This window comes from Delphinapterus leucas, chromosome 2, assembly GCF_059928025.1.
Source record: "Delphinapterus leucas isolate spDelLeu-1000000601 "Yukka" chromosome 2, BTC_Dleu_Yukka2, whole genome shotgun sequence".
Taxonomy (NCBI): Eukaryota; Metazoa; Chordata; class Mammalia; order Artiodactyla; family Monodontidae; genus Delphinapterus; species Delphinapterus leucas.
Window position 1 is genome coordinate 178,774,282 of NC_143130.1, and position 14,833 is coordinate 178,789,114.

The following is a 14,833-nucleotide window of genomic DNA, read 5'->3' on the forward strand; positions in this document are numbered from 1 at the left end:
AATGGAAATCCAAAGGTGCAATGTCTGGTGAATACGGCAGATGAATCAGAACTTCCCAGCCAAGCTGTAACAGGTTTTGCCTGGTCATCAAAGAAACATGCAGTCTTACGGTATCCTGATAGAAGATTATGTGTTCTCTGTTGACTATTTCTGGACGATTTTCGTCGAGTGCTGCTTTCAGTTGGTCTAATTGGGAGCAGTGCTTGTTGGAATTAATCATTTGGTTTTCCGGAAGGAGCTCATAGTAGAGGACTCCCTTCCAATCCCACCATATACAGAACATCACCTTCTTTGGGTGAAGACCGGCCTTTGGTGTGGTTGGTGGTGGTTCATTTCGTTTGACCCACGATCTCTTCCATTCCACATTGTTGTACAGTATCCACTTTTCATTGCCCGTCACAATTTGTTTTAAAAATGGAACGTTTTCATTACATTTAAGTAGAGAATCGCATGCAGAAAATATGCTCAAGAAGGATTTTTTCGCTTAACTTATGTGGAACCCAAACATCAAAGTGATGAACATAACCAAGCTGGTGCACATGATTTTCAGTGCTTGATTTGGATATTTTGAGTATGGCGGCCATCTCCCGCGTGGTATAATGTTGGTTGTTCTCAGTTAATGTCTCGATTTGATCGCTGTGAACGTCAACTGGTCTACCCGACCGTGGAGCATCATCTAGGGAGAAATCTCCAGCACGAAACTTCACACACTACTTCTCACACGTTTGATCAGTCACAGCACCTTCTCCATACACTGCACAAATCTTTTTTTGCATTTCAGTTGTGTTTTTACCTTTCTTGAAATAATAAAACATGATATGCCAAAAACTTTTTTTTTCTTCCATCTTCAAGATTAAAATGGCTACACAAAAATTCACCAATTTTGATTTTTCTTTTTAAATGCACACTGATATGATAGCTGTCACAATACAATCTAACAAAATTGTTTCGGATGAAGTTAAAGACAAGTAAGCGCTACTAGAGCCATCGTAACGGAAAACACAGAACGAACTTTTTGTCTAACCCAATACTATGAAGTTGTAAGAGTGAGATCAGATTTGCTGAAACTGAGTGTGATTTTTGCTTTCCTTTATTTCCATTATAGTGGATGTCATTGTAAGAGCTGAGTTCTTTAATTCTGAAGATATATTCAGTTTACTCTTTGTAAGTAATCTGTGCAGGTTTTCCACTTTTTTAGGAAATGAGCATAAGAGATATAAAATTGTAATCATGAAATAATTCTTCACAAGTTTTAAATAAATTCCCTTACTGTTTTTCTTTAAAAGAGAATTTAATCGTGTAAGTAGTATTTGAACGTATTCTTTTTTTTTTTTGAAATAAATTTATTTTATTTATTTATTTTTGCCTGCGTTGGGTCTTCGTTGTTGCACACGGGCTTTCTCTAGTTGTGGCAAGCAGGAGCTGCTCTTTGTTGCGGTGCGCCGCCTTCTTATTGCTTCTCTTGTTGCAGAGCACGGGCTCTAGTCGCCCGGGCTTCAGTAGTTGTGGCACGTGGGCTCAGCAGTTGTGGCTCGCGGGCTCTAGAGCGCAGGCTCAGCAGTTGTGGCGCACAGGCTTAGTTTGCTCCGCGGCATGTGGGATCTTCCCGGACCAGGGCTTGAATGAATGCATTCTTATGAAGAAAATCCAAACAATAAGGAAGTATGTGGAGCAAAAAGCACAAATTTCATTTTTTCCTCTCAATTCAGTGCTCCCACTTCTTTCCTAGGGTTTATCCACTATTTAAATTTACTGGGTGGTTTTTCTTACCTACAGTTTGATATTTTTGCTTTTTAATTCATTTACTCATAAAGAAATACACATGCTAGAAACAAAACAGGTGTTCTCACGTGTTTAATAATGGCTTTACCGAGATATAATTCACAAAATGTACGATTCACTTGTTTAAAATGTACGATTCGGTTGTTTTCAGTATATTCACAGAGTTGTGCAGCTATCACTACAATCAGTTTTCGACCATTCTTATCATCCCATAAAGAAATTCTCTACCCATTAACAGTCACATTAACCCACACCCTCTAGCGACCACTAATTTACTTTCTGTGTGTATAGAATTGCCTATTCTGGACATTTCATATAAATGAAATTGTATAATATGTCTTTTTTGTGTGTGTGACAGGGCTGCTTTCACTTAACATGATGATTTCAGGTTTTATCCATGCCGAGCATGGATTAATAACTTCATTCCTTTTTATGGCAATATAATATTTCATTATATGGATATACTAAATTTTGCTTATTCAGTTGATGTACATTTGGATTGTTTCCACCTTTTGGCGCTTATGAGTAGTACTATGAACATTTGTATACAAGTTTCATTTATTTATTTGTTTATTTTTTTATTGGCCGTGTTGGGTCTTCGTGGCTGCCCACGGGCTTTCTCTAGTTGCAGCGAGCGGGGGCTACTCTTCGTTGTGGTATGCGGGCTTCTCATTGCAGTGGCTTCTCTTGTTGTGGAGCACGGGCTCTAGTCGCCCGGGCTTCAGTAGTTGTGAGCATGGGCTTAGTTGCTGCATGGCATTTGGGATCTTCCAGACCAGGGCTCGAACCCGTGTCCCCTGCATTGGCAGGCGGATTCTTAACCACTGTGCCACCAGGGAAGTCCCTATATACAAGTTTTTATATGGACATATGTTTTCATTTCGCTGGGCTATATACATAGGAATGGAATTACTGGGTTATGGTAACTGTGTTTAACCTTTTGAAGAACTGCTAGACTGTTGTATTTTCTCTTTCCTTCCTTCCTTCCTTCCTTCCTTCCTTCCTTCTTCCTTTCTCTCTTTCTCTCTTTCTTTTTCTTTTTTCAAATATTTATTTATTTGGCTGTGCCGGGTCTTAGCTGCGGAATGCAGAATCTTCATTGCCACGTGCGGGATCGTTTTTTAGTTGCAGCATTCAAACTCTTAGTTGCGGCATCATCCCCTGACCAGGGATCGAACCCGGGCCCCCTGCATTGGGAGCACAGAGTCTTAGCCACTGGCCCACCAGGGAAGTCCCTAGACTGTTGTATTTTCTGTATTTGATTTCTTTGAATATCCATACTGTGATTTAGCTAATTCCTGTTGATGGACTTTGAAGATTTTGCTGTATCACAGTACCATAAACAGCGCTGTAGTGAGCATCCATCTTAGAGTTCTCCAGAGAAACAGAGCCAGGTGTGTAGGGGTATGTGTGCAGACATTTATTTTAAGCTGTTGGCTTATGTGACTGGGTGCCCAGCCAGTGTGAAATTTGTAGGTCAGGTCCTACAAGGAGAAGCTGGGGCTTCAGTCTTGAGGCACAGTTTCTTCTGGGAAATCTCAAGTTTTCCTCTTAAGGCCTTTTAATTGAGTGGATGCAACCCACCCACAAGATGGAGGGTTATCTTCTTTACTTAAAGTCAGCTGATGTAGATGTTAACCACAACTACTAAATACCTTCACGGCAACACCTAGATTAGTGTTTGATTAAATGACTGGGTGCTATGACCTAGCCAGGTTGACACCTATCTTAAGGAATCTCTAGGGCAGGTACTTAACGAACTTTAAAAAAGTCTCCCCCGGTGATTTATACACATACTTAATGAAACAGTATGCTGGTGTTTTCTATTCTTATTCTTTTTTTTTTTTTTTAATGCTGGTTAGGGCCCAATAAATTAATTTAAATCGGTCTGACCTGCAATTTGAAACACATTGCTATTGGTATACGTATTATATCTAGAAATGGATTGCTGGGTTGCAGGGTATCCATACTTCAACTTTCTTACACACTGCCAGCGCTGCCTGAAGTAGTTGTACGTTCCCACAGGTAGTGCGAATTCTCTTTCATTTTGCCCTTGATGGCAATTGGTAATTTCAGTTTCTTTGTCGTTCTTCTGCTTCCTTCCAGATAGGGAAGGTATTTAACACTTGGTAATCAACTTTAAACAAGAAGAGTGTTGTGAATCACTATGTTGTACAACTGTAACTTATATAATATTGTACATCAATGACACCTCAATAAAAACTATATTAAACAAGGAGAGCAGCTGCAGAGTTACTGACACCTTCAGCAGACACCAGTGTCTGTCCAGAAATGAATGACATTGCTTTGTTTTCATTGTATTTGTGTTCTTCAATTTGCATACAGCAGAATGGACTGGTTTTTGGTGTCTGTATTTGTGAGTGTTAAGGCATGTGTAGTTTCATATAACCACCACGCACAACTGGGATACAGAACAGTTCCATCTCCTCAAACAAGTACCTCGTACAGCTCGTAGCCTTCCTCCCCCTCCTAACCGCATTGATCTGTTCCCTACCATTATAGTTTCACCTGTTCCAGAATGTCATATAAATGGAATCATACAGTATGTAACCTTTTGAGACTGGCACTGAGCATATTCTTTTGAGATACGGCCATGTTGCTGCATATATCAATAGTTCATTTATTTTGTTCATTTATTTTGAATGCTGGGTAGTATTGCAGTGTATTAATCTTCCCAGTTTAACCTTTTACTCCTTGAAGGACATTTGGGGTTTTTTCCCAAGGTTTTGACGATTGTGAATAAAGCCACTATATATAATTATGTGCAAGTTTTATTGTGAACATAGGTTAACTCTTTAGGGTATATAGCTAAGTGGGATTGTCGATTCAGTCATTTGTTAAATATAATTATATCTTTAATTAAAACTGCGAAACGTTTCTTGAGTGACTTTATCATTATCCACGATCCAGCACTGCATGAAAGCTTCAGTTTCTCCTTATTCTTGTCAGTACTTGGTATTATCTATTCCTTTTATTTTAGGAGTTCTAATAGGTATACATTGGTTTCTCACTGTGGCTTTAATTTGCATTTCCCTGATGGCTAATGATGTTGCTTCTCATATGCTTATATGCCGTCTTTGGTGAAATAGTTATTCACATCTTTTGCCCACTTTTTAAAATATTGAGTTATTTTCTTATTGTACTTTAAACATCTTTTATATATTCTGGATACAAGTCCTTTGTCAGATACAGTGATTTGCAGATGTTTTCTCACAGTCTAAACTTTTATTAAGCTCAATTTACCATTTTTTAACTTTTATGGATTGTGCTTTTGGTGTTATATCTAAGAACTCTTTCCTCAACCAAGTTCATGAAGATTTTCTCATGTTTTTTCCTAAAAGATTTTGTAGTTTTAGGTTTTACATTTATATTTGAGATCCATTTTGAGTTGAATTTTTGTAAGGTATGAGGTATAGGTTGAGTTTCACTTCGTTTGCATATGGAGATCCAATTTTTTGTTTGTTTGTTTGTTTTACTTTTTGGCTGCACCGCAGGGCATGCAGGATCTTAGTTCCCCAACCAGGGATTGAACCTGCGCCCCCTGCAGTGGAAGTGCAGAATGTTAACCACTGGACTGCCAGGGAAGTGCCTCCAATTGTTGAAATACTCTTTGTTGCAGGAGTCCCCCAGCCCCCCAGCGCCGCACAGCAGGAGGTGAGCGCAGACTGCCTGAACCGTCCCCCGCCCCCCTCTGGGGGAAAACATTGTCTTCCAGGAAACAGGTCCCTGGTGCCAAAAAGGTTGGGGACCGCTGCCTTGTTGAGAATAATATCCTTTCTCCATTGAGTTACTTTTGCATCTTTGTTGCAAATCAGTTGACCATATTTATATGGGTTTATTTCTGGACTGCCATCTGTTCCATTGGTCTGTGTGTCTGTTCTTTTACCAGTACCACACTGTCTTGAATACTGTACTTTTCTATAGTAAGTCTTTAAAGTAGAGTGGTGTAAGTTTTCCAACTCTGACCTGGCTATTCTGGGCTCATTTGGCTTCCCCTTTTACATTATCCTTTTGTCTATGTCAGTATGGACTCACAGATTATTATTTTATTACTTCATGGCTTTATGGATTATTATTTTATTACTGCCATTTATTTTGTTGCTCAAGTTATCGCAGATCTGACCAATGGGAGATAGATTCCATCGTTCTTTGAACACTTTCCTACCTCCTGGCATAACAAAATATTCTAGGGTCTCTTGCACTTTTCCTGTCCTAGCCCTGGAATCAACCATTTTCCCAAGGAGACCTAGTTTCTTTTATTGTAGAATGGCATTCAGAGACCAACGTCTGGGAGCTAAATGTGCTCATTTTTTGCTGGGTTGTCATTGTATCTAGACCCTTGCAGTGGACAAAGCTGGGATAAATAAATGTATTTATGTGTGCAAGTATACAGGTATACACACATCTGTATTTCTATTTATACTGAAAATGATGAGCTCTTACTGTAACCATCTATTTCTGTCTAGCACCTCAGAATTCTTTCTATCCTCCCCCTTCTGTATCTGTAACTCTTTCACTCAGCATAATTATTTTGAGCTCCATTCATATTGTGTGCCTAAATAGTTCATTCCTTTTTATTGTTGAGTTTCATTCCATTAAATGGATATACCACAATTTTAGGAAATTGCCAGGCTTTCCCCCCAAAGTGATAGTACAATTTTACATTCCCACCAGCAGCTTAAGAAAGTTCTGGTTTCTCCACATTATCGCCAAACTGTGGGTATTGTCAGTCTTTTTAACTTTATACTTTGTAATAGGTACGTGGTGATATCTCTTGTGGTTTTAATGTGGCTTTCCCTAATGACTGTTGATTTTTAGTATCTTTCCATGTGTTTATTTGCTATCCATATACCATCTTTGGTATTTATTCAAATCTTTTGCCCATTTGTTAACAAATGGGTTATTTCCTATTGTTGAGTTCTGAGAGTTCTTTATATATTCTGGATACAAGTCTTTATCAGATCTGTGGTTTATAATTATTTTCTCTCAGTCTTTGGCTTAGCTTTTCATCTCTTCAGTAGTGTTATTTGAAAAGAAATTTTTACCTTTGATGAAGTCCAATTTTTGAAGTTTTATGGATTTTTTGGTGTTATATCTAATAAGATCTTTCTAAACCTAAGATCAAAAAGAATTTTCTCATGTTTTCTTTTACAAGTTTCATAATTTGGGGTTTTATATTTAGTCCTGTCATTAATCTTCAATAAATTTTTTTTTTTTTTGCAGTATGTGGGCCTCTCACTATTGTGGCCTCTCCCATTGCGGAGCACAGGCTCCAGACGCACAGTCTCAACGGCCATGGCTCACAGGCCTAGCCGCTCCGCGGCATGTGGGATCTTCCCAGACCGGGGCATGAACCCGTGTCCCCTGCATCGGCAGGTGGACTCTCAACCACTGCGCCACCAGGGAAGCCCTTGAATAAATTTTTGTATATGGTATGAGGTATATAGATCTCCATTAATTAAAAAAAAATATGAATATCCATTTGTTCAGGCATCATTTGTTGAAAAGATTATCTCCACTGAATTTTACCTTTGCACTTTTGTGGAAAAATCAGTTGATCCTATACGTGTGGTTCTGTTTTTGAACTCCACTCTATTCCATTTCTTTCTCTGTGTGCCAGTACCACACTGTCTTTTTTTTTTTTTTTTGCGGTTCACGGGCCTCTCACTGTCGTGGCCTCTCCCGTTGCGGAGCACAGGCTCCGGACGCGCAGGCTCAGCGGCCATGGCTCACGGGCCCAGCCGCTCTGCGGCATGTGGGATCTTCCCGGACCGGGGCACGAACCCGTGTCCCCTGCATCAGCAGGCGGACTCTCAACCACTGCGCCACCAGGGAAGCCCCACACTGTCTTGATTACTGGATCTTTGTAATCAATTAGTTTCGATTCAGGCAGTATATGTTTTCCAACTTGGTTTTTTTCAAAGTTGTTTTGGCTATTTTAGGTACTTTGCATTCCTGTATGAATTTTAGAATGTTTGTCAATTCCTACAAGAAAGTATACTGGGGTTTTGATTGGGATTATGTTGAATCTGTAGAGCAATTTGGGGAGAGAATGCTATCTTAATAATATTTAAGTCTTTTGATCCATATACATGGTATATCTCTTCATTTACTTAGATCTTTAGTTTCTCTCAAATGTTTTACAGTTTTTCAGTGTATACGTCTTATCACATCTATCCCTAAATAGGGGTATTCTTTCGTTTTAAGTTTTGATTGCTTGTATATAGAAATTGAATTGATTTTTTTACTGTTGATCTTGTTTCCTGCAACTGTGCTGAAATTCATTTATTCTAGCAACTTTTTGTAGGTAGTGTAGATTTTCTACACAGATGATCATGTCATCTGTGAGTAAAGACAGTTTTAATTCTACTTTCCCAATGTAGATTCTTTTATTTCTGTTTTGACTTTTATTTGAAATACAGCAAGCCTGTATTCCGTGTGTGGTCCCTCCCCCACACGTATTTGTTGACTTTATTTTACTTTTAGACTATGTGTGGCATTAACATTGTTCTAAAAGTCAGAACCGTATAAAAAGGTGTGTACTCAAAGGTAGTCACTCCCATCTTTTCATCATATTTCTGTCTCCCTCCTGTTTATTACACCTTGTTCCCACCCAGCATGTAAATTCCACCTTCAGTCTTGCCTAATTCATAGTGTTTGCACTTTGGGTCTTTCCCTCCCACCATTCCATCATTTTTCTTTAAAGTAGCTGCCCCACAGATTTGAGCAAAAGTGTAGAAATTCTTTCTTTATAAAGTCTAGAACACATTGATATACAAAATTAAATAAAAGGTCTGGCAATTTCATAAAAGCAGGAATTCTTAAACTAGGCTTTATGAATTTTATAAAAGTATGTTTATATTGGTGTGTATGTTTATGTTTAGTTGAATTTTTTTTTTCTGGAAGTAGATTCCATAACTTTGATCGTGTTTCAGAGGAATTTGTTTAAAGGGAAAAAAAAGAAAGAGAATGCCTTTAGGATGAATGAGTTTGGGTCTAAGCAGTCTAAAGGCTGGTTAGTGAGCTTCTCTCTTCAGCCTGTTGTATGTACCTTTGGAAGATAATGTTTTAATTGGCTCTGTGTAATATGTGACTTGTTTGTGGTTCATCCAGTAGTACAGTCAACTCAACACCCGGCACTTGTAAACCTTTTGACCTACTGTTTTGTATCACACATTTTTAAGAATTTGAATGCACTTCAGATGTTTCCTTTCAGGTTAAATCTTTTTAATGGTACTCTTTATTAAAGTTGTTAAAAGAATCTTTGGATTCCTGCTGTCAAGTCACTAAAATACCCAGTCACTAATGGTAGTGAAGGGTAAGGTTATTCAAAGCACACATGAAGAATTCGTAGTTTAAAAGAATATTTGAGCAGCTTGCCACATGCAGCTTCCTTTTTGTGTGTCCCCATCTGGGAGCAGAGCAGCAGAGTGTATGGTGCCTAAACCCTCGGGCCCTGTAACCACCCTGCCTAACGTCGGTCCAGGTCTGCCTCCTAGTGGCTACTAATGACCTGTTTAGTTTCCTCACCTAGCAAGTGAGAATAGTAATCATACCTACCTCATATGACCTGTTTGTGAAATAAGTAAAAAGTTAGGTAGAAAAAGACTTAAAAGTAGAAATATTTCAGCAAATTCAGAGCCTCCCCACCCGCACCCTCACCCTCACCCTGTGTTAAATGTGCGGGTTCCATTGGGGCCGACTCCAGTCGAGGGGGGGTGATAACATCATCTTCCGAGGTCTAAAGAAGACCAGAGCGGTGTGGTTTTTTGAAAATTTATACATAAATGAATATTTTATTATAATTAAAGACATTAATTTAGATGTATTATGAATAGTTTGTGGGGTTTTATCCTTTTTCTTTTACAAATATACACAGTCATAATTACAGATGAAATTATACAGTATCTTTTGTTTGACTCAAAACAATACAAGAATGGATCTGCTCTCACCACTTCTATTCAACATTGTGTTGATGGTGCTAAGTTAAAGAGAATCTAAATAAATGGAGAGAGATACCATGTTAATGTGTTGAAAAACTTAATTTGTGGGACTTCCCTGGTGGCTCAGTGGTAAAGCATCCACCTTCCAATGCGGGGGACGTGGGTTCGAGCCCTGCAGAGTGGTGGTGTTAATTGTCGCTTGTTAATGTCTGTTAAATTATAATAAGAATTTTCTTTTTTTATTTCTACCAAGCCAAAGTAGCAAGACGCAGTCAAGAACGAGACAATCTTGGCATGCTGGTCTGGTCACCTAATCAGAATCTATCAGAAGCAAAATGTAAGTTTTAGAGCACTTTTATTTTCCACCTTTCTTATTTAACTGCAAACTTTTAAAGTTACCTTTGTAGGTAAAAATCTCTCTATGTATTACATTTATTTTACCTTTTTAAAGTAAAATTTTGAAGAATTTGAAAGTGTGTTCTTTATTGTGGCCTGTCATAGTGATTTAAAGATCCTTAAGCTGTGGTTTCATAATCTACTTTTTATTCAAAATGCTGTACCAGCTAATATTCTGAAGTAACTAGGAGGAAGGGTTCAGAGCGGAAAGAAAATTATAATGTAGTGTATAACTCCTTCAGCTGGGAATTTATAGATTTATTGATATAAAGATGAGGAGTTTAACAAATCTCTAATTGGAAGGATTACAAAGGGCAAATGTATGTTACTGGAAAAAGGTTTTATACTGTGAGACCTCATCCTAGCTAGAAGTAGAACTTTTGAATTGGCTCTTTGTTTTGTGTTTACATTTTTGTTAGAATGAATATTCTGAGCTACTTTGGGTTTTCTTTTGGGGGGGCCGGTAGGGGTCCTAGAGTTATTAGAAAGATTAATTGTATTTTCAGAGTTTGCTTTGAAAAGTTTTCTGCTCAGGTGATACCGTGCAAGAATAATTTTATATTTGATATATTGCCGTAAGTCTTTGCCATTTTCAAAGTTTTTGTTTTCTTCATAACTTTAAAGAGAGAAGAAAAAATAAATTCCCCCTTTCGAGAATTTTTCAGTGGTGGGGGTGGGTGATCCATGGATGGAATTTACGGCCATTTGTGAACTCGTGAATCACAGGCAAACTTTTTTTGGTGTATGTACGTTTTCCTGCAGAAAATTGGATTTTTAAAGGGCTCTTTGACAAAAATAGGATAAGAATCAATGCTCTAAAATGTGGTAGGGCTTAGAAAGCCTTCAGTGGTAAATGTTGGCCAGGAAACATAAGTTGTGAATAAAGGCTGGAACTCTCAGGCTTTGATCAGGATTTTCCAGATTGTGTTTTGCAGTATTAAAGTAGGTGTTAACAGGTTTACACTGTCAAGTAAGGGTTAGAGATGATGCATATTAAATATCCTCCTCTTATATATTTAACATTCATGTTTGCATTAAGGTGCAAAGAGCTCGGATGGTCAAGAAACATTTGATTTTGACCAAGAAGGACCCTTTTTAAAAATACAGTACCTTCCATGGAACACAGGAAATTCAACTACTCTTAGTAATGCTTAATTTAGCAAGAATAAAATAATCTCAGTCTAATCTGATTTTCATAGTATCTTAATTTTGCCAGCCTGCTGCTTGATGAGTTTATAATGGAGAACAGAATAGCAAAAGGAAGTATATTGGCAATTCTGATGCCTTTACTGTGCCGGGGAAGACCTTTTAAGTATTTCCTGGTTGTTTTTTCCCTTTGAGGATTTGCACTTAAAAAAGCAATCTATTCCATTTTTGAACATGTTGTTCCTTCTAACAGCTGAAAATCTGCATCTGTGTAATTTTTAAAGCTTTGTTTTCCTGAACTCTGTTAAATAAGTCTGCTTCCTTATGAGTCTTTTAGGTGTTCAGTTCTCCTACCTTCTTTGCTGTCCCAGTTCAAGTTAAACCTGCCTGGTTGCCTCAAGTGTTTTCAGATGGCCTGATTTTGGGGTCTTTTTCATCTCTGTTGTACTCCTGGATAGATTCCGTTTGGTCATGGTGCCCATCTTCAATTATGGTGCCTGGAACTGAGTATTAAAAATAGTGAGCATTTGTTGAGCACTGTACTGAAATGCTTTCCATGTTCCTATGTCATTCAGTCTCTACTGTAAACCAAGAAGACGTTTTTGTCCCCATTTTGCAGGTGGCATTCCACAATCCAAAGAGGTTGTGAAACTAAGACAAAGAGTCAGTGGTGGAGCCAGTAGTATCCAGGTTTGCTGACTCTTCACCCTGGCTTATGCTCTAAACGTGTCCCTCAGGTCGAGTTCGTCAGGTCTCAGTCCTCTCTTCATTTCAGTCACTTCCTGCTGTTATTACAGTGAAGATTGTATTAGTACCTCTTGCTGTTAATGTGTTACCTTTGGAATCTTGGGAGTCAGAATTTAATTTTAATATTATCTTATTTTTCCTAGACCTGCAAGAAAAGAACAGAATATGAAAAGTTAATAGATTTTTAAGCAATGGTATTGCCTAAAATAAATTTGCAGTTTTAATGTAAGTCCTGACAGTATTGATTAAAACTTTAAACTCTTAAAACCAATCTAAAAGTAACATTTATATATTGTTGAAAGTTCAGAAGGCACAGAAAAATATAAAGAAGAAACAGTTCACCCATTATTTCATTACCCAGAGATAACTGTTAAACATTTTGGATGTTTTCCCAATCCCTTTTTTTCCTCTGTGCATATTTTTATAAGTGAGATGTTGGTATTTCTATGTATGTGAGTGTGTATTGTCTTCCTGAACAATGACCTAAGCATTCGTTACCTTGCTAAACCCCTTGTAAATATTTAAAATAATGTTTAATGGATGTATCAGTGTATTTAAGCATTCTTCTATTGAAAATTTAGGTTGTTTCTAATTGTTGCTATTGTAAAAGAAGGCGGTGGTGAAAAACGGAATCAGAGCTTTGTTCTCTTTTGTTGTTATTGTTGTGTTTTTAGTACTTTCTTAAGATACATCCCTCGGAATGGAATTGTGGATCGATGAGAGTTTGCTTAACTGCTCCAGTGTGACGATGTGAACACAGTTGTTGATGTGAGTTAGGTTCCATTTGTGGAGCTTTGGGAATCATATTCTTTGACGAGTAGTCTAATCGTAGTTATGCCTTGAAATGTGGCCATAGTGTCACTGGGGACAAGTATACATAATTTGTTCTCTTTGCCATCTATCATTTCCCCCTCAGCTTCTCTCCCTCCCAGTACATAGACAAAAAAGAAGTATTTTCTACTTGCCTTTCTAATTTATTTTGAAAGAATATGGAAGTCTTGGTTGTCCAACAATTGATTCTGACTTGATGCAGAAATAGGAGATTTGGGACATCTGTAGACTTCTAGTAGATGTCCCCATGTGTAAGGATGTCTGTAGATCCCTGGCTTTTCCTGGGTTGGTTTCTTTCCTCTCAGGTAAATGTTTAGAGTTCTGCCTCTTAGGGTTACTGCAAGTTTACAAAATTATTTTGTGGTTGTAGAAATAAATACTCTTGTAGAAATTTCAAACAATATAGAATGTATAATGTAGACAATTAAAGAAAGCCCTCTTGAGACTTCCCTGGTGGCGCAGTGGTTAAGAATCCGCCTGCCAACGCAGGGGACATGGGTTTGAGCCCTGGTCCGGGAAGATCCCACATGCCGCGGAGCAACTAAGCCCGTGAGCCACAACTACTGAGCCCGTGTGTCACAACTACTGAGCCTGTGTGTCACAACTGCTGAGCCCGTGTGTCACAACTACTGAAGCCCGTGTGCCTAGAGCCCGTGCTCCGCAACTCAATGAAGAGTAGCCCCCGCTCGACGCAACTAGAGAAAGCCTGCTCGCAGCAACGAAGACCCAACGCAGCCATAAATAAATAAATGATTGAATGATGAGTGAATGAATAAATAACCTTCTTTTAAAAAAAGCCCTCTTATAGTCACTATTTACAATATATATACTTCTCCTAATATTTTTATATATCTTAATAAGTAGATGACTTTTAAATCACATATATGAGCTGTTTAGCAATTTGCTGTTAACAACACATGTGGGACTTTGTTCTGTTTGAATACATTTATTGGATTGGCCAAAAAGATCATTCAGATTTTTCTGTACCATGTTATGGAAAACCCCAAACGAACTTTTTGGCCAACCCAATACAATTACCTAGTTTTAAACTACCAAGTATGGGTCCACCATAATTTACTCTTTTCTTTTTATTTATTTATTTATTTATTTTTAAACAAATTTTCCTCCAAAAGTATCTCAGTTAGGGTTATATTGAGTTTGGGTTTATTTAGTGAGAATTGGTTTCATTCAGATTTTTTTTTTTTTTTTGCGGTACGCGGGCCTCTCACTGCTGTGGCCTCTGCCGTTGCGGAGCACAGGCTCCGGATGCGCAGGCTCAGCGGCCATGGCTCACGGGCCCACCCACTCCGCGGCATGTGGGATCCTCCATGTGGGATCCTCCCAGACCAGGCACGAACCCATGTCCCCTGCATCGGCAGGCGGACTCTCAACCACTGCGCCACCAGGGAAGCCCTCATTCACATTTTTATTGAGCAGTTTTGTGTGCCTGGTAGTGTACCAGGACTGAGAGATTCAGGAAGTTTATATTCTAATGGAGATAGAAGGGGAAAATGAATGTGTAAACAGATATAAATTATATGTATTTCCTTTAGTCCAACTGTTTCTTCTTTGTGAAAAATTGAGGTCTAGAGAAGTTAGGTCAAATGCTTAAGGTCCCTCAGCTAGTTAGTAGCCAAGTTTGGGCTAGATCTGTGGTCTCCAGACTGCATTTATTACACACATCTGCCTTGGTGTACTGTTTGATTTAATAAACCAAAATACTTAAAGCATTACTGGTACTACATAAGTTGCTCTGGCTGTGTCTAAGTAAAACTTCCTTAAGGAGAGATACGACCTTTGGAGTATGCCTAGAAAAAATGTGCCTTGTAGAGACATATTTCATGTAGAGGAAATGTAAATAATTCCAAGTAGCACAGATGAGAACAATAGAATTTAGATAGTATTATAAAAATTATTGTGGAAAGTTACATGATTAAATGATGACATGATACTAAGGGGACAAAGGT

The 14,833-nt window shown here is 38.3% G+C and overlaps 1 protein-coding gene across 6 annotated transcripts in view; it reads left to right on the forward strand.

Moving 5' to 3' along the window:
* Positions 1-14,833, forward strand: part of RCOR1 (REST corepressor 1) — a 120,474-nt gene that overhangs the window by 67,153 nt on the left and 38,488 nt on the right. For all 6 annotated transcript variants that reach the window (XR_002644866.3, XR_016392281.1, XM_022576035.3 and 3 more), the window contains exon 3: positions 10,000-10,083. Coding sequence is in view for 4 of the 6 variants with exons in the window: in XM_022576035.3 (XP_022431743.1) it covers positions 10,000-10,083 (84 nt within the window). In the remaining 2 variants the exon portion in view is untranslated. The remainder of the gene's footprint in view (positions 1-9,999; positions 10,084-14,833) is intronic.